Genomic DNA, 21,146 nt, shown 5'->3' with positions numbered 1-21,146 from the left:
GCCAGCCACAACGTTTATACAAATACTGTAACTTTAAAGATCATCATAGCAGTAATTAAAAACATGGTTTATGTTGGTGAAAGAAAACACATAGCCTTGAATGGCCTGTGTCAGAAAATGGCAAGAACACAACACTGATTTTTTTTCACAAAAATCAAAACTTAACCTGTTTCATGGGAGAACACACAGTAAAAGAGCATTTAAATACATCAACATGACCAAGCCAAGAGCCAGGAAAGAAAATAGGAATTCCCTTCTCTAAATACCATGAACAGTTTTCCAACAGCTCATCATATTTACCCCCAGCAATCTGAACAGGGGTTAATGTATAATTGGAAGTCAGGGAAAACTACAGACAGCTAAGTGCATGGGTCATGTAGGACTGCAGAACTACTGCTGTAAAAACAGCTCACCTGAATTTTTAAAAAGAAGTTCCTAGCAGAGGTCCAACTGAAGCAACATGCACATCTACAGAATGAACCATACAATCAGTTTCAGGGGGAGAACTGCACTCTTAATTGAGGTTTCTTAGGCCTTCATTCAGACAGCACAACTTCTGACAGCAAAATTAAGCAAGTACTTGAGAATAAGCCTACATGGAGGAAAAATGAGGTAGGCTTTGAAGTGCTATTGTCATGGATGAACATTTAACTGTCTTAAATCTACAAAGTGGAAACTAAAGCACTGTGTTACCTGTATACTAAACAAGGAGGATCAGGCATATAGATGCTGGAAAATAATGCCAACATGTTCAAAATGTAATCCCAAAGTAGCCACTAAGAATAAAATCACTTGTCAATCTGACTTTTGGTCTTGCTCATCTAAATGTGGGCTCACCTAAATGTGGGCTGTTTTCAACATGAGATTCACAGTCTTGACTCCCTCCCTGAAGAAAGCACCTTACCTACTACACAAATGAATATGCAAACAGAAATAAGTTCGTGTCTCATTTTACAGAACAGTATACAAAAAACCCAACAAACTTTCCCATGATATGGGATGTTTGGTTTCACTTCACACCTCTGCAAGAGTGAACTCAGTGTGTAACTCCCACCTCCCAGTGCGGTAGGACAGACTTATCAGAGACAGATACTCTCAGCACCACTGAAGGTTTTTAAAGCTCACAAAAAGCCTGAGAGAGTCACTGTCTCTGAGCAGGTAGGACTGTGCAGAGCAAGGACTATGCCTGGTGACAATTTCACATAAAAAAAACAAAATAAATATCTTTTGTGTCTTGCAACAAGGAGAAAATCCTAGATCCTCTCCCCAGTCCAATCACTAAGACAGAGTCATGTTCACATTCTCTGTATAGCCTAATTACCCTTTAAATATTCCATGCCCAGCAACTTCAGCAGGAGGGGGCAATCTGCAATGCATGTCCCAAAGGAGATAAGTCTGCACTTGGCTCCTGACAGACTTCAGGAGTTCAGGGGAAGGGCAGGAGCTGAACACACAGTCTGAAGGTTCCTGAGCAGCAATGAAATTTTGGGCCTTAAAACGTGAAAACACTGATGTACATGATGGGAAGTGATGTGTGATAACTTTGACTCTCCATTCCAAAGAGTGGGACAGTCTGTGCAGCTCCCCGGCCTCTCAAGAGGAGCAGCCCTAGGTCAGGATACCAACAGCCTGATGTTCCAGAGGGGAAGGGTGGCCATTGAAATGCCATGGTCCAGAACAGCTGGAGCACCCAGCACAGATTTCATGATTTGTGGAGTGTCTGGAAGAACCCTGCACTGTTTCCTGCCAGGCACTGCAAGTCTCTTGTTCACTGAGACCTGAAGCCCTGCAGGAATGAAATGCAGGCATAAGCTAGGTGCCCCACACCTACACACCAGGATCAACTGGTCACGTTCAAACACTTGCAGAAAATAACACAGATCACGTGCTTAGATCATGAGCCTGCTCTCCCCTTGCAAAGGCACTTCTCCCACCACATCAACACACAGAATTTCAATCAGCCAAGCACAAACAAACCCTTGAACTTTGCCACTGAAATATGCACAGGTACCCAAAAGCACCTTCTTGCTCCAACAACCCCACATATAAGGTCAGCAGTGTATATACTGTGTTGGTATACTATTAGCAGGGGTGGAAAATAAGGTGCAATACTGTAACACACTAACACCACATCTGTATCCCGTGCTTTACAACTGGTCAAATATTTTAAAAAGATCTGTCTAAACAAAGGTGAATGATGGTTAAGCGCACAGCTACAGTATTTACAGATAAAACAAGCCCTCTTTTGAGATGGAGTAAACACATACTCTGCAACTTGCAACTCATTTCGTCTCTGCAAATTGCATGTGCATTCATACACACAGCACAAACTCCTGTGCAGCTGGGAAATACTGGATTTCCTCATGAAAAGCAGGAAAAAGTTGAGGAAGTGCCTTGCACATTAAAACATGAATTCTGTACACATTTTCCACTCTAAACTAGGTCAAAGTCTCAGTCTGTGTAAAAATGAGTCTCTTGGCTTACTGTATTTAATGACACTGATGCATCTTACTTCTCTGATTTGTTTTTTTCCCTTTCTGAAACAGAAAAACCCTCCCAATTCTAAGAAAGGAAGCATAAATCATATTTTTGCCATTCTTTTCTTCATTCTTTTCCTTTTATATGTAGTAAAAAATTTTCTTTCCTCATTAAAACTTCCAATCATAGCTTTTCCTTACATAAACTTACCAGTCAGTGTCTTTGAGCCTCCTTAAAACCCCCCTTTCCCATACTGACAGCATCTGTAATCCCTACCTCCCGAAGATTTCTCCACAAAGAAAGATAATGTCTAACTGTGCAAAGACAGTAACTGATCCATTTCATTTTTCTCTTCATTCTGGTATGCTTTTTCTCATAATTATTTTAAAAAACCCAAAAACCTGTTAGCTGTTGAGGCATAATTGAATTGCCAAATTCTCCCTAAGTGAGAATAACTGCAACCAGCAGAACTTTTTCAGCTGCTGCCATCCCGTGCAGCTCCAGGGTGTCAGAATTGTTCAGTTAGAGATACATATACATCAAGAAGTGAAAAAAAAAGCTTTAAGAGAGTAAAGAAATAAAAACAATCGTAAAGAACAGTACATAATCTGGAGAAAAAATACTTTCTTTCTTCTTAAAGAATTGCAACTCCATTATCTAAAAAGGCATTAAAAACAGTGAGATGGACTTTTGATAGGAAAAAAATCTACCTCACACAAGTAGTTTATAGAGCCACCTTCACAGAAGCAGAAAATGAAAAGGAGTCAGAGCTGTAAAGCAAGAGTCATTTAAAAGAAGATAGCTTTTTCTACCTGGTTTGGATGCCCTTCTTCGAATCCTCATTTTAGGTAAGGAAGGCCAAGAGTAATTAAAAGGTGAATCAGAGTCTGAGTCCATTTTTGTGCTAAATAAACAGAGAGAAGATTCCCAAAGTTGCACTTTGTTGTTCTCAACAGCAAGTCAAGCCTAAGAGTAATGTGGAATAAACGAATGGACAAAGAAGGATCGAATTGCCCACTAAACACAGGGGAGGGAGAAGCTGTAAATGTTTGCTCTCTTCAGGCGTCCAGGCATGTAGACAGATCAGGCTGCAAATATTAAAGCAGAAGCAAGAAGGTTGAAGTATGAGAGCTTTGAGCTGAGCTGCTGCATCGTGGTCCAGAACTATTTGAAAGGTCACTGTGTGCCAATGAATCATTAACTCACCTTTCCATTTCGATGCAAATGAAAACAATAGAAGCCAAGTAAGGAATGAGAAAATACTTCTCAAAAGCAAATAAACTATTGCAAAGCTTTGTTTCCCTGTTAAAAGTGGGGGTTAGAAGATCTCAAATTAAGGTCAGGCAAAATGCTGGAACTAAGGTAGCCAAAGATGAGCACCAAGCTATGAGGACTAATCAATCTACTGAGCTCTATATCACTCCAGAGCAATACCCCTCCTCTCAGCGTTTATAATTTTGGCAGACCTTGGGATGTTGCAGCTGGAAAAGCAGTGATAACTCACTCAAAATCTGTCACTCCCATCTTTCTAGCTCAAATGATCTTAAAACTTAAGTGTCCTGAAGAAAGATTACACTGTCATTAGAGGAGCATTTTTTCCAATAATATTTAGTCTGCACACTAATTTCTCCTTCACACAATCACCAAGTTAGACAGTGAATCATCAGGATTTTGTAGAGCTGGCACCTTTACAGCTCTGGTCTAACCTCACTGCAATGCACAATACAGCTAGTGACTAATTTACAACAAATCTTCCATTCTTATACAGTCTCCCCGAACAACTCACAGGCAATTAGTATTCAGTAGGAACTCATTATCCCTTCCCCCAACATCTTTACGCTACACAAACTACATTTTTTTCAAACAGGCTTATATGTGGCTATACAAGAGCTAATACAAAAATAACATGTCCACTGTTTCTTAACCAACTCCAGCAAACATTTCTTTTAGTTACCCCACAATGCATGTGGTTTTGTATTCCACATAAAGAAGGAGAGGGAATGTGGATCAGCTTAAATGTCAGGTTTTGGAAGATGATGACATTTGAGCTTGTTAACATTCCTTACTTCACTTCAATTATTTTTCAGGCTGCTAGGGTCGGCGGCGCTACTCCTGTATTATGTTTCAAGTGATTCTTTGATCCACATTTCAGTCAGAGATAACAATGTATTTGTTGAAGGAAATAATGCAATTCAAATGCAAATTTAATTCAAAACCCATTAGAAAAATATCCATCATATTTTCAGGGATAAAATAATTATACAAACCCTTCATAAAATGCACAAATTACATAAAACACAGTTGAAACACATCATTGTTCTGCCCTTCCCTTAACTGAAGTTCTGCCAGCTTTGTTAGGCCTGAAAAGAATAATTCACCCCAGACACTGGAAGCCTTAGACTTTCACTTTAAATATTAGACACTCTCAGAGACTTTGTTTGATTTATATGTATAATTAACAGCCCCAGGGAATTACAACAGACAATGGAAAATACAGGGAGGATATAAATCCATGCTTTAAGCATCCACTTCAAAATATCTCCACTCCCTGGAATGTCAGGTTCAAATTGCACTGATAACTCCCCTGGGCATACAGGAACGCAGGCACTGACGTAGCCCTTCCCACCTGCACACCACCCAGGGCACTCGCCTGCCTCCCACCATGGCCACAGTTTGAGAAATGGATAGCACAAAACATATCAAGGAAAGCCTTCCCAACTGCTCCAACAGAGAAGATTTCCCCTCTACACAGTAACTTTCTCTACACAAGTGTGCTGTCTGGCTCATTGGATGTATTTCACATCAACCAGAATAAAAGTTTTCATTTCAGACATGCACAAATGGCAGTGTTCCATGGACAAAGGGCATTTTAAATGTAGAGAGCTGTTGTAAAATTTCTCACCTTTCAATTTCATCAATTATTCTTTTGTTCTGTTTTACAAGAAATGGTAAAATTTGCTTACTTCTGTGATACCTCCATTTGTGACTGTTTTCTGCAAATCTGGCTTTTTTCACTTACAGATTCAGCTAAAAGAACTCACTCTCATTGGCCTTTCTAGACTTCTGTTCAGTTTAGGGAGGGGTGACTAGAGCTGAACAAAACACTCACCATGAGGAAATGCAGCCAATGTATTTAATGGCATTAAAATATTTTACATGCCTAGACATTTACTTTCCTGAATGACCTCTGTACACTGCATAAATGTTTGCACTGACTGCTCAGTTATTGCCTGCCCTACCTTCCTTAAGCAAGCCGTGTTCATTTAACATTCTAACAAAAACAAGTAATTAAGATTGTTAAATAATTTTTCAACAGCAGCCCTATTACATAATTCTCAGAGAATCCAACAACTAAATTTCAGCAGTGATAAAACCCTGAACATGCACTCCTGCTGTTTATCATCTCTTTTTTGTCCAAGTTCTTCGGCTTTTCACCTGTACACTGCAACCTCTCCTGAACAGGATCTTGCATGAGAATTTGTCAATGCCACTCTGAAGATAAATTGTCAACCTTAACCCCTACTTTTGAAGGGTTAATAGAATATCACTCACATTACTTGCTCTGTTTGGGCCTTGTGAAAGGCTTCTTTTTTCTTATTTGTAAAACTCCTTTATGCAACCATGAAAGATGTCATGCTGTTCTTTGCTACAAAGAAGGGCTTTGCCGTACAGTCTTTGACTAAAAATATTTTGTTTCTTGCACTTTGTAGGGTGATCCAACCCACTTTTCACCTGCCACTCCTTCCTTCCAAAGTAGTGGCATTTGCAGGCAGCTACTGAAGAGATCTGACCGCTTATGAGATAAAAGGTGCTTTTAGCTGGAAAATATTAACCTCTCTTTCCACTGACAAAATATTTTTCATAATATATACCAAGACACAGATGGGAAGATAAAGAACAACTATAATACACATAAACATGTGTATTATCTAGAGCTAACACTTTTGATAAATAATGTAATGCCTTAAATTCTTTCAACCATTGCTTACCTAAATACATTCATAAAATCTAAATGTTTTTCAGAGATAGTACAGTGTATTGTCTATTGTCATACCATTCCTGTGGTTCACGGCAAGATGGAAGGAAGAAAAGGAATGTCACCACATCTGCAGACTCCGTGCAAGAGCACTGTTGCCTCCCTGCATGTGCAGTGAACAGCACTATGGTACCAAGTGGGTGGGCTGCCTGTCCCCACACACTGCTAAACCACAGCTGGCAGTTCTCTCTCTCAGGCAGAGCAGAAGGGGACAACCCTGAGCCACCACCCCCTCCCCAGATGGAGAAGGGACATATACAGGATGGAAAATGTGGTTAACAACCACAAACAGAGCAGGAGGGGGTCACTTTTGGACACTTTTGGTAGAATGAGAGCCACCTAAACAAAAGCTCTGCCAAAACCACCCTGTTCACTTTGCTCTGGGAATAGTCTCCTCTGGTATCAGCGATCAAATTTATTTCCCCCAGCTTGATTCTGTCCTAGGCCCAGTGGAGCCTGCAATCCTTTCCCAAAGTACATCCAAGCATCTGACAAATAAAATGGAGTAGAAAGGGTTAGGTGATCTCCACCACTGGTCTCTGTGATCCACAGGCACACATCGCTTCCCTACCTTCTTCACTCCATTGTTCTTACTAATTAGAGCATATCTTCCCACAGAGAGGATCAGACAATGCACCTACACAAACTATCTGCTTTACCCTACATTAGACTTAAAAAGACTCAGCAAAAAGGCAACTAAAGGAAAACATTACCAACCAGATGCCAGGCACCAAGCAACTGCCAACTGTAACACTATTAGCCCACAAAAATGTCACAATGGCTATGCAGACTGTGGCTGACAACATCTTCATATGTCTCGAAAGATGGCTTGTCACAGACAAGAGTTTTACCATTTCTTTTCTCTAGTAAAGACCAGGGTCTTTCTTATGGAAGTCTATACAAGAATAGTTAGAAAAGCTTCACCACATCACTATTCTCTCCCTCTCCCTTTCCCAAATCATTGATGAACCAATCACTAAAGAAAAAAGGACCAAGTCCAGATCATTGAGATCTTAGTTGATAACCTCATTCACCTATTCTTTATGATGCTCCTTATTGCTAAGTTTCTGATGGGAGATTCAGGCATTTTTTTAGGGAACTGACCCATTATTTTCTTATTTTGCAAGCAGAGGTCTCCCACAAGTAACAAAGCAGTTTGGGATTTAAACTGTTCAGCAGTGGATTTCAAATGGTCCATGCAGGCAGTCTCTGTCCCTCACCACTACTCAATGTCATGGCAGTATTTGGTGGATTCCATCTCCCTCTCCCTCTCCAGCACCCTGTGGCAGCCCACCCACACTGCATCACCCAGAGGGGATCAGAGCTGGGAAGGGCAGGGGAAGGAAGAACACAAAAATTCTTGCACTGCATGCTTTCCTTGCAAACAGAATCACAGAACCCCAGGATGGGAGGGACCACAATAGTCAGCTGGTCCAATCTCCCTGCTCAGGCAGAGTCATGCCAGAGCACATGGCACAGGACTGAGCACAGACAGTTCTTGAGTATCTGCAGTGAAGGAGACTCCACACCCTCTGGGCAATCTGTTCAGTGCCCAGTCACCCAGACAGTAAAGAACTCCTTCCTCAAATTCAGGTAGAACTTCCTGTGCATCAGTTTCTGCTCACTGCCTCTAGTCCTATTGCCTGTCACCACTGAGAAGAGCCTCTTGACACCCACCCTTTCATAATTTATACACATTAACGGGGTATATGCCTGTTTTCCATGCTTTTAACCCTGATGAAGCCACAGGTTTCAACAGGGTGGAGGATCATAGCCACTCATCATCACAGAGCCTGCTCCTCCTACTACAAGTTTAAAGCAGCAGAATTTGCACTCCCAGAAAAGCACAGTCCTGGGTGACTTAGGTATCAAAGCCGGCCACATTCTGACATGAGATTAAATGGCCCTGATCGCCAGCCCATAAACCTCCTGCTCACATGTCCCCCTCATGTTCTGTTCATCACTCTTCCATTCAAACAGCTGAAGATAAAACTCATACCCATTTGGGACCTCTTACTGTAACAAGTAGATCTTCTGTAGATCTTGTGTAAACAGATAACAGAAAGAATAAGGAAAAACATAAGATAACAATACAGCACTAGAAATTGGGTCAAGTTTTCATTTACTTATTTGAACAATTTTTGGATACTAGCCTGGAAAGAATACAGAGCAGCTGCTGCCTTCCCAGACACTCTGCTGAGAGCATCCTATCCATCTCCAAAAGCACTGTTCTAAGACACAGCAAGTTCACTGAAACACTCTGCAATCATGGCAGGCTGCAGAAAAAGCAGAGACAATTTGTGCACACTGCTTTCTGGATTGCTTTAAGCTGGACTTCCAGTCCAGAAGTATTTGTACTTAATTGCATTTACTTCCAAAGGTAGTTATATATCCTTTTCCAAAGGTAGTGATATCTTTTTATCATTCCCCGACAAGGCACATGGAATCACTGTGTTGCAGCAAATCATCCAGACTGAGAGAAGACCATACTATCTAAATTTCCATCGACTTCCTTACTATTCCCCAGCAGATACATTTCTAATTTTAATGTGAATTACTGAATTAATTGTTCAGGCTACTTTTTTACTGCTTTCTTTGAAAGCAGGGTGACAACTACACTTAGAACACCTATAATAAGAATAACACTGTTATAAATGATAAAAATATTATGTTTGTGATATTCAATGAATGATGCATTCTCCTACAAAGGGGTCTTAGCCATAGGTACCACTTTTGAAAAGCAGCAGTTTGTAAGTGGTGGGACTTAAGGCTTTCTTTGATAAACTAAAAAGCAATATACCTTCACAAATTTAAAAAAAATAGCTTTGCACAAACTGTACTAGTACTCCAAGATCCTTGGAAAACACCGGCCAGACTGGGATAGAGAAGGGCTCAATATTTTTACAAAACTTAGGCAAGAACGAGACCTGTGCCTAGTACTGACTCAACATAGCTCCAAAAAGCCCATGGACACACACAGAATCTTGGGGTTTGTCTCAAAATCTTTGTGTTGCCTAGTTCACTCACATGCTGCTAGGATTTCACAGCATTCCTCCAACCCAGACCTTTCTGATGTCTGGTTCATGGCTGATGGCAGATATTTTCTTTTTTATATCCTTTTTATAAAACACCAGTATCACTGTAGGGTAGCAAGCAAGCTCGGTTGAGGATAAGAAGCACATAAATACTACTTTCACATGGTAGCGGTCAGCATGCCCTGACTCTTGAAACAACCAGTAAGCACAGCACATATAGAGATAATTTGCCTAAATGATCTCCTTGTCCAGTATCTGTTCAGATCAAAAGACTAGCTGAGAAACACAGAACAAATGTGGGTGGAAAGCTCGTCACTTTTTTGTTCAGTATCCTGATGAAAAGCTCCCTGATGAAAATAAGAGATCATTTGCAAAAGCAGGAGGGCTAAGGGATTAGTCTTCCTTGTTTCAGGTCCGTGGAGGCCTGTGAGAGCAGGAACGGGGAGCATGCATATTGCCTCATGTGAAAGCAAACCGAAGTTTGACTTGGACCTCGCTTCTACTGAAGCTGTGGCAGTGACTTGGGTATTGAGTCTACACTCACACAGGCAGACTGTGATGCCAAAAAGTTCACCAAACACCCACCTCATTAAAAATCAATTTTTCTATGTTTCAGGGAAGACTTCAAGGGAAGGTTGCCTCTTGAGGAGGAAGAAAGCTGAGAAATGTTTTCTTGTGTGCACTCTCAAGACTACAACTGTTTACTTCATAATATATTTTTGGGTTATATTTCACATTTACAGAGTAATTTGACATTAGATACATCCCAGATTGCTCATTTATGTTAGCATGAAATGAAACTGGGTAGAAGACAGGCTGAAAAAAAGGTAATTAAAACATCCATTTTTTAAAAGCGCCTTTATGGAGGCTTATTTTGTTGAGCCAATTTGTTTGGGATTTTAGGCAGAGGAATAGAACAAGTTCTGGGAAGCCAGAAACCATATGTTTGTAGCGTGTTGATTTTTCTTTCTTCCTTTATTTCTTCCTTTTGAGGTTAGCTTGAATTATACTGCCTCAGAAAATCAAGAGTGGAGGAAATTCCAAGCAACAAGAACAAGCTTGTTTCAATGCCTAATGCTGCTTCTTCCAGATTTCTCCCTAGCTTTTTAATTAAACTCAGTTCAGGCTCACAGCCTGAACTGTGGAACATTTTTCCAGGAAAATGTGACTTCCTGTATCTTTTGCAGCTCTTAACTATTCTGCAGTTTTCAATATAGCATTGTTTATAGATACTCCAAACAAATGTGAATATTTTTATCTACAGAAATACGTTACTGTCATGTTTAAATGCTGTTCAAAGGCTGGTGGTGCTGGCAGTACTGTGACAGACTAACCCCAAGGTATGCCTCTAATGTGAGGAACCATGCAAAGATTTTGCAAAGTGGAAGAAGCAGCACTGCTGCAGCCCAAAATGCCAGAGTGCAGTTGTCACCATCATTAGCTGCAGTGGTAACCCTGAAATTTTCTTCAGTTGATGTTTCTCTCCACAACTTACAAATCATCTACCTTTTGACTAAAAATTAGCGGGTTTAAATCTTCCTTTACCACACACTGAACTTCTTTGGCACAACCAATCTGAGTATTTGCATATCTCCAATCATCCAAGTACTGTAGTGCCTTTTTATCAGCTTGCTCTCTATAGTCCTCTTACTTTCAGGAAAAAATGAGTTGCAGAGAAAAGACAAGCGATATGCCCAAAGTCTTGTGAGAAATCTGTTAAGGAGAGAAACTGAAGCAGAAGTCTGCAGGTCCTGGACTAGAAATGCTATTCTGGATCACTCCACCTCTCTCAAAGCATACATAAAGCAAAGATAGGATGGAAAGCTGCCAGAAGAACATAAAAAGGACTGCAAACAGAAAAGATTTGCACAGCCTGAATCAGAGAACTCCTGTAACTGTCTCAAATAGGCAACACTTAACACACTAACTTTCACTCTTACCTATCAGTAACCATAAAATTATTTCCTGTAGTTCCAATGTCAAAACAGGCACACTTGACTCCAAACACTTCCAAATGCAAACATTCTGCCCTAAAAACCCCAGAAGGAAAAAAAAAAAAAAAAAAAAAAAAAAAAAAAAAAAAGGAGCAAAATATGTTGCTGCAGTAAGTACAAAATATAATAAATATACATGCATTAAAAAGTGCACAAAGGTAGAATTCCAGACAGCAGGAACATGCTTTTTTCTGTCTTAAAAGAAAAAAAAATACCACTTTTAAGTGTTACCCACCATGGTGAGGAAATCTAATCAAAGAAAATAACAAAACAGCAACACTGAGACCAGATTTTTCTGCATATTTCAGTACAGGCCCACTGGTATACAGAAAAGAAGATCAGTATGGCAATTATGTTCTGTTCCTTAAACTGATCCGTGGATAAATGAGAATTTCTGTGGAATCATGAAAATCAAAGGGCAGACTCTACTAAAAATATTTTGTAGCTGCCTGGTAACACAGTGAACTGCCAAAAATTTGGCATCAGTAATTTCATCTCTGGCAAAACATGGCTTCCAGGGGTTTTTCATCACTGGCAGAGCAAACAGAATAGAAGAGACAGACACTACTAAGTTTTTGGCAATGTAACGTGGAGATAATGGAAATTATTTTGAAAAATTGTCATCATCATCATCATCCCTTCCTGAAGTTTAGGGGAGATGTGGGGGAAAGCTTTATTTCCTTGGAAGAAAAACTGGATGTTTGGGTCACTTTTTCTTAATGGGAAAGAGAAACTTTTGCAGCTTTACAAATGGCCCTGTGAACATTATCTTTCCCAACCAGCTATGAAGAACAGTAAGGAATTAAAAATGTTTAAAAACCCATGCTCTGCTCACACTTTTACATGCCCAGCAGGGACAGCATACAGCTGTCACCTCCTAGACTTTTCCCAAAATGTACATACAGGGTTGCTGATTCTAAGGATGATAATGCCTGGCAATAAAACACATGCATAATATTGAGAGGGGGGAAAAAAATCCTTTTTTTGTTGCTTTCCATTTATTTCTTTTATTCGTTCTTCCCAACAGATATTGGTTTTCTCACAGTGTTGCCAGCACATTTACCTTAAATGATAAAAAGGAAAAAAGTCCATTGGGGGGGGGGGGGGGGGTGAGGTTTGGTTGGTTGGTTTTGGGTTTTGTTTAGCAGTTTTTTCTCTTGTATACATAAAACAGATATCTAACAATTTCCAAAGGAGCCAGAAAGAGGGGAAAGAACACGGGCAGGCATGACTAGCACTGAAGCATCTCCCTACAGCCTCTCCTTAAGTATGGTCTAGCATCCTGTTGTGCCCTACTCCTGCTCCTTCCATTCTTAAATAGTGCAAACCCAAAACTCATCATTTTCTTGGCTTCTTATTGGCCCATCACCCCCTGGACTGATATCCCTGGGGCTCTTCAGAGATCCTGGAGGATGAGAAACATTTTGCATAACAAAAATTGAACTACAATTCTCAAAACCAAACTACAAGACTCACTACTAGACCTGGTGCCTAAGACAGCCAGGTCCCAATCCAAAGATGAAGAAAACAGGGAGAAGGGAGTGTTGGTGCCCTTTTAGTGCCCAACCAAACATTGATAGCACTTCTGCAAAGGCACTTCCCAAACTCTGTGGAGAAAGTGCCATAATGAACAACATGCTTGAAAGGGTTGTTGAGGAAGAACACAGAGAGCAGGAACAGGAGAGCCCTTCCAGTAGTCACTTCAAAGGTCCCTTCCAATGAAAACCATTCCATGACAACATTGATTTTTTGGTGAAGATCTCTAAAGCAAGAACCACATAGGAAAAGGAGTGAGAAACAGAAGTGGGGGACTTTGTACCCCCATTCAAAGAGCACTCACATTCTCACTTTTACAAGTACTCTCTGATTTGCACATCCAGCTACTAGTGAGATGCCAGAGTTTGTTTGTTTCTATTCATTCTTTTTCATTCAATCCCCTTTAGCTGTTTCCCTCTCCCCCACTGACAACTATTTGAATTTCTCTTCTTATCCCCCACTGTGTGCTTTTCCTGCCAAAACCACTGCCATTTAACAGCACTGCCAAACAAACTTTTTTTTTTAAGAATAGTTTGGAACAATTCAGGGTAAGAAAACTATGATATTCAGCAATATGGTTAAATGAGTCAGGTTAGAACATATGCTGATTTTTACATTCACATAAACCAGTAAACACAGCTTTGGTAAACTTAAAAATTTCTGGCTGTCACCAAACTATTTCCATCCTTCTTCATCCCTCCCCGCATCCACTTTTTATTGCACACCCAACAGTCCACTCATTCCCTAGCCTGCAATCCAGCCCCATCAGATCTCATGCACAGTGCTCAATGGAAGCCTTTCAGGCCCCACTGAGGTCAATGGCAAAATCCCACTGGATGTCTACATAATGAGTGTTTTGCCCAACTTGAGAGCACAACCCGGAGATGGGCAAGGACAGCTCACAGTAGGGCCAGCAGCAAATCCATGCTCCAGTCCTTACACAGGGCAGTCAAACTCTCAGTTACAGAGACTTCTAAAATGAGTAGAACTGATTTCACTGCAGTTTTTCCACAAGTCAACTCCTTAAACACACTCTAAAGTAATTAAGATAAAGAGGGTGACAGACGGCTGCTTCTTTCTCATATAGGCATTACAACAAGGAGGTTTTCTTAGTTTAGCACAAGATAATCCTGTGCTGAGGACACATTTCATGTACACACATGTATGAACACGTATAGGTATATCTACACATTATAATTTTACTTTTATGCAAATAAGATGCCTAATAAAATTTATTTAAATCAAATTTTAAGCACCTAAAACTTGTTCAAATCATACTCAAATTCACCACTCTTTTTACCCGCTTAGCTCCTCTAAAAATCTGCACTACCACTCCTAACAGTATGAACCATGGCCAAAGTCACTTGCTTGTTCCTCCAAGAGGACTCAGGATCTGATGCATCTGCCCAAGCAAGCACAAGAGAATGAGCAGGTCTGAAGCCAGAGGGCCTCGCTTCTGTTTCAGCTGTCACAAGCAATTCTGTGCAAATGATGCCTTAGAAGGAAAAAGCATTTCAGAAGTAAGAAAAAGAAATATCAGCTATCATTTCAGAGTGGAGAACTTCTACTTTGTCAACTTCTAAATTACTTTATGTTCTGTCTAGATGGTATAGCTGGAACAAAGACCAGAGCAAATGTGGCTTTCATATTAACAAACCATAATCACTCCCCAGTGGCTCCACACACTCCTACACTGAGATACAGTCCAATACTTTAGTCTTGCTTGACAAAACAGATTTGAACCCATGGGCACTAACATCACACATACCTTGCATTTTTGAGCAAGGCAAAGAGTGGTACAGTGTCCTATTCTCAAAAGTACTAAAGTTAGAATGACTGTGAATATTAGGGCTTTTGCTACTAGTCCTGAATCCCTCATGGTGCTCTCGTATTCCCTGTATGGGACAGTGAGAAAATCATCATCAAATAGTTGAAGTACAGGTATTTGGCATAACAGTAACTAAAACAACAGATAACTAAATGCTGATTTAGGGAGAGGCAATAAAACACTCTGCCAGCTTCTTATCTTAGAACTGTCTCTGAGTTTATGCCAGCTCATTTCCCTCCAACATATATCCCCCCTATGCATGCACATCTATCCCCTTCCGTTCGGCACACACCAAGTGGATATTCACTTTGCAGCACCAAAATCTGCATACAGAATGCCTCCATTTGGGCTGCTCTTTCTGAGCTCAGCACAGGACCACAAGCCAGTGACATCAGAGTGGCAGCTCCCACTTGCAGAGCTTAGTTATATTTTTTATTTTATTATATTTTCCAACTTGCTGTGCTTTCCACCAGCCCATGTTTGTCTATTGCTCTTGTAGCTTTCCACAAGGCTTGAAAAAACCTTTCCAGTGGAGTTTCAACCTATAAATGTGCTGTCTAGCACAGCTGGCTATATTATCCTACCAGGCCTACAACTTGCTGTGTCATTTAAATATTTCTGCAGACTTTATTTCGCCTTCAGTCACCTATATGGCTTCAGTCACAAATGTTTGCTCCATTAGATATTATTTTCAAGGTGGTTGTTCCTACAACACCTAACACATTACTGAAAAGTCCTGGAATCACAGTACTGTTGGATACACCATCTATGTAAGCCAGGGACAAAAGAGGTTCCCTCTTTGACATAGATACAACTGGCTGATTTTCAGCAAGTTACTCTGCAATGTCAATTACCTTCATCTCTTTAAAAGAAACTGTCTTGTGTGTAACTGACATAACACTACCTATCAGCAGTTTTTGGGAAGTAAAAATTTTTAATTCTTTCTTACCTAAGGCCACCAAGACACTATCTTCATTTTCTTTAGAAGGAACCCCAGAGTCTTGGAAAGGCTAGAAACAGAAAAAGTGAGCTATATTTCTGAAGACAAACACTGTATTTATGCTTAGTTGCAAACCGTGCTACAGGTCTTCATAATTCAGTTCAAGTACTATTCAATTTAGGCATTCTCATAAATGCAATTGATACAGCACACTACTTCCATATGCAAATGAACTCCAAGGACTGAAATCCTAACCATAATCAAAGGAGAGACCAAATCATATCTTACTTCCTATGCAAACTTGATTTTCAGCCTCTTACGAAGTTTATTGGCTTATAGCCAATATACAGTGCTATGGAGAAAACAGCAATATTTTCTAAGATTAGAAATATTTCTAATGCCTGAGCTGTTCATACCTATAGAAATGTCACAGTTCAGTTCACTAATTAGAGTTTCATTATATTCTTTCTGCTAGATCAAAACAAGAGACAATCAGCATGGGACCAGAATCTTTTCCCCCCAACAAGACTCATGAGCTGCAACACTGTCCTCCAACACACACTTTCAGTATAGACTCCAAAATGTATGCATACTGCAGATTTAATTCTGAGATGTCACAGATTACAATACCAAAATGTGAGTTCCAAACAAATGGTCAATCTCCCTCACAGTTGGCAATAAAAATTAAAGAAATCCAAGACACCAAACAAAAAAAAGCCTAAAGAGGTCATCACATTTATAAAAATTACCTAACATGTCAGCTCAGCAACATTCCACTACATTCAAATGTTATTAAAAGAACCCAAAACAACAGTAGTCACTTGGTATGGATATCACTTTTACTAGATTTACCTGGTTTGACCAGATTTTGTTTCTCTTAATCTAAATTACTATTTTAGCTTCATACCCACTGAGGTACTAATCAAGCTCCTGATTTAAAGGTACTTAACAAATACCAAGACAAAGATTTTCTAGTTTTGTAAACAAATACATATAAATAAAAAGCAGAATATAAGACTAGAGATCAAGTACAACTGACACAAATACAGATGTAATGGCATTTCTCACATATTTTGGTCTCTCCCCTAAGTTGTTTAGATACCTCCAAGTAGATGACAATGGGAACTTGCAGTATTTTTTTGCATCAAGCATTATTGTCATTTGCATCCTGTTAAGGACTCACAGCTACCCACAAAGTCTCCCTCAGAGACTAACTCCTCAGATGTAAGGAACCACGCTGTCTGAAGGATGAAACTTACGCTGGACGTAGGTCTGGTGCTGACCCCAAACTGGCAGCTGCCAGCTCCCTAAAGGCACTAAGCTTCACCATAAACACAAGAGCTTTCTGGTCCAAAAGCAGGGCTTGCTTCTGTAACCTAGCATTCCAACCCACAACTACATAATAGGTTATTTCAAATAATTATAATCCACATACATAACTACTCCTGCAGCCTAGAAATAGCAGGAAGTGTTGCCTGGCAGGCTAGATCTTATTTCTTAGCTCAGATAGGCATGCAGAGGTTGCTGCTTCTCACCCTAAATAAAGCTTACCTGTTAGTAAAAAGAGCAATCTGTACCTTTGTATCATCCTGGGTCAGCTCATCAGAAGCCAAGCTCAGAGGACCTGCAAGAGCAAAGACTGCTGCCTTTCATAACAAGGAAATTCAGTCTGGGTCTGCTTCGGTTTCTGCTGCTGGTCTGTCTCTTTTTTCAGATAGGAAAGGGGACACAAGAAGCACGCAGGCAAGCCAGAACAATGGACATGGGCAGCCCATGCATCTCCCCGCAGCAGCGATCCCGTGGGCAGCATGCAAGCTGGATTCACAACAAGCGCTATTTTATTGTCACAGTTATGTTTGGGCTGATTAACCCCCACACACTCAGAAAATCAACAGCTCCAGGACTGTGCCTCACACCAATGCTTTTCTTTTGCAGGGATGTCATGCATCTTCTGAAATCGGACTTTGCATTTTTAACCCAAAATGTAAAAAATATCTTCACTTCACCGTTGCTCTTTTTTTTGTCTGTTTGGGTTTTGGTTTATATTTTCTTCCAAGGGATGTGGAGAAGGAGACAGCAACACCAAAAAAAAACACCTCCCACACTTTTCAAGTTTTACACAAATGCAGCCTGAAGGACTACTGTGAAACAGCAAAGATACAGGAATGTAAATGGACACAAGCCTCATTCATGCATCCAGGAACATTATTGTTTAGCAAACATATTTTAAAATCAAATGATACTGAAATCATATAGATAGAGTCATCATGGCAGATATGCTTCATTTTATACTGCATCTTTCAACTCTAGGTTCATATCTGTTTTCAGACATCCTCTTCATTTCTCCAGCTCCAGCAAACAGTTAAACTAAGCATGCTTCAGCAGGCAGCATAGGGTGCCTTGAGGTATATGGAGCCTGGGGACCTTTACTGGCATTGAACAAAGTATACACTCAAGGTTTTAAAACAAAGAGTTCTATCAATACATCTTGGAAAAAACCATTCAAAGAATGCTGCCCATTACCTAAATCACACAAGTTCTGAGATGCAGTTATGTGCCCATTGCAAGATGCTGTCCCTGACCTCGGCAGGGCACCTGGACACTGGCAGGAGTTAGGACTGGGTCCATGCTGATCAATACCCAAGTGATTCATTTTGAATTAATCCACCTTCTTTAATTAAACTCCTGCAGCACTCATGAATACATCTCCCCTTGGATTCTAATACAGCACAACCACAGAACACAAAATCCCTGGTGCTGTCAAACTAAACATTCCAGACTCCACCTTTCAGCTAGTAGGAACAGACTATTTCTTCTGTAAGTGCTTTAAAGCTTCCATGAGATTTTGCTACAGTATTGACATGCACTTGTCATTATTATTATTATTCAGTTCCACAATTGTCAGAAATAAAAAGCCATTTTCTCTGTACAATATATACAGTAGCAACAATTGGCTTATATTCTTAGTAACAGTGTTCAGTCAACTCACAGCTACGGAATTTCAAACTCAGAAAAGAGAAAAGAAAAGCACAAAGTACAAAATTAGCCAAAAAACTTCCTACTTCACTTTTTGTTCTGCATCCTGTCAGGAGAATGTATCACTCCATATATTTGAATTTAACTTGCTATTGGAGATCAAAATAGCAGCATCACCTTACACTGACCCACTGCCTTCATATGATGGCATTTCACAAGAAATGGAGGAGGTTGGCTATATCAGCCTCCTCTCATTAACAGCTGAGAGGTTCTGATAGCATGGGGTTTTAAAGGCCTGTTGATCTTGACTTTAGGAGCGAGTAGCTACTCCTTCTTGGAACAGCAGCAGTTTTAAAATCTGAGGGGGATACTTTCATGACATGAGTCTGCCAAAATAAAATCCTGAACTTAGCAGACACTTTATAAAGGAGTTCAGTGCATGCAACTCAGAAAGTAGTAAAAAAGCACAATAATTTCATATAATTTTGCTTCCAGCAGCAACAATTTTAACTCAATCTGGAACAAAGTTCTTTTGATCTCCTGAGTGCTGGCAAATGGTAATTTTAAGACAAGCCACTAGTCACCAGTAACCACCATTCAGTGATTTTTAATTTTTTTTACTTGGTGGTTAGAAAACAGTCTGCCTTGCAGAAATATGGTAACCGATTAAATATTCAAATACCAGAAGATGAAAAAACTTTGTTGACTAACACCATACAAACAGTAGTTATAGACTTCTCCTGTCTACAAGCAGATATCACAGAGCATAGAACATGCAATATGTTTACTACAATCTGTTTGTGTTGGTCCTGAATACTTACAAAATGTACTTACAATACTTACAAACTGCTTTTCAAGGTGTTGAAATGATTTTTTTTTTTTTTAAACATGTGCAAAGTAACTCTGATGCATGAAGGCACAAAAGTATACAGCTTCCACTGAAAACACATATAGCTATGCCAAATATTTCTGGTGCTTATCAGAATCCAAAATAAGAGTAGATGTCCTGAACTGGAGACTCTCTCGCTCTCTCTCTGGGCTATGAATACACATTGATGTTTGCATTCTGCTTGTGCAAGTCAGACCAAGTTAAAGCTGCTTTTTGTGAAAAATATAGAAGTAATCACCACCTACAAGTCACATTGGCCAAGTGACTGCCACATATAGACTGCCAATGAAGGCCATTCACTTTCTATCCCCAAGCAGCAGCATAAAGACCACCCTGATCAGAGTGGAGTGCTCAGGTGAACACCCAGAGTAAATGCATTTTCACACTGTATCAGCAAGGTCATTCACAAAACCCGTACAATAAATTCTCACTTGCACTCACAATAACAGATATGTAGCTTGTAACTGTTAACAACTGTTTATTATTTCTCTGCAAATTTAACTTCTAATGGCAGAATACTTGTTGCCTGAAGATGGACAGAGAAACTGGGTATAAAGCTGTTTTTCAGCACTAGCAATGGCAGCATATACATTTAAATTCATGACTTTGTCCCTATTTTACCCATTCACTTGAAGTTACTTGCTGATGCCCATCAAACGAGTGCCCGTCCTTTCTTTCCCTGCATCAGGTCCTGGTCCTGTCAGCAGTTTGTGCAGGTGCTCAGATTTCTGCTGCCCTCAAGGAAGGTTGATGGATAACTGATAAAAACTTTTAATTCATTCCTAAGAATCATATATTTCCAAGCCTCATGCTTCTGATGCTGAAGAATGATACTTTTTTGTGATTTTCTCTTCAGCTCTAAGACCTGCTTGCTCTGAGGTACACAGGGAGGTATTTTGGTAATGAAAGAGCATTCTCACCCGCAAGAACAGTCCCACAATCCTTGCAGAGGTAAACTGCTCACCAAAATAGTGAACATCTAATGGAAACAAATGAGGATTTTGCCACATTAAGAAGTTTAGGCCGGATCCCAGAACTATCCATACAAATCATTACTCTGCTCCTATCTTTATTAACTTATTAGGCTTTACTGGAATTTGCAGGAGAGTTCATTCAGTTAAACACTGCCCTCTCCTGGAACCACCTGACATTTTTCTAGCTCTTAAAATGGAATCAGTTAAGGCTTTTCCAGTCACTATAAACGTCATAATATTTTGTGAATAGTTTCGGTCTGACATTGGAAAACCAAGCTCTGTGGGGAGTATCATGATTTACAAAACTCTTGTAATGTATGACTTACCTATTCCACTGTTCTGTACTAACAGGTCTCTAAAACCATATGAAACACGATCTTTCTGAAGAAATAATTAATGTATGAGTCTGTGTCAACTTTCTAGAGCTTTGAAAGATTGCAACATTATGGAATAAAAACAC

The 21,146-nt window shown here is 40.0% G+C and overlaps 1 protein-coding gene across 1 annotated transcript in view; it reads right to left on the bottom strand.

Annotated features, from left to right (window-relative positions):
- ARHGEF28 (Rho guanine nucleotide exchange factor 28) overlaps positions 1-21,146 on the bottom strand; it is a 101,259-nt gene that overhangs the window by 57,705 nt on the left and 22,408 nt on the right. The window contains exons 7-8 of the mRNA XM_059492108.1: positions 17,425-17,471; positions 15,857-15,917 (exon numbers count right to left, since the gene is read on the bottom strand). Of these exons, the coding sequence (XP_059348091.1) occupies positions 15,857-15,917; positions 17,425-17,471 (108 nt within the window). The remainder of the gene's footprint in view (positions 1-15,856; positions 15,918-17,424; positions 17,472-21,146) is intronic.

This window comes from Ammospiza nelsoni, chromosome Z, assembly GCF_027579445.1.
Source record: "Ammospiza nelsoni isolate bAmmNel1 chromosome Z, bAmmNel1.pri, whole genome shotgun sequence".
NCBI classification, from domain to species: Eukaryota; Metazoa; Chordata; class Aves; order Passeriformes; family Passerellidae; genus Ammospiza; species Ammospiza nelsoni.
Note: the sequence above shows the minus strand (reverse complement) of the source record. Positions and strands in the feature narration are given on the sequence as shown.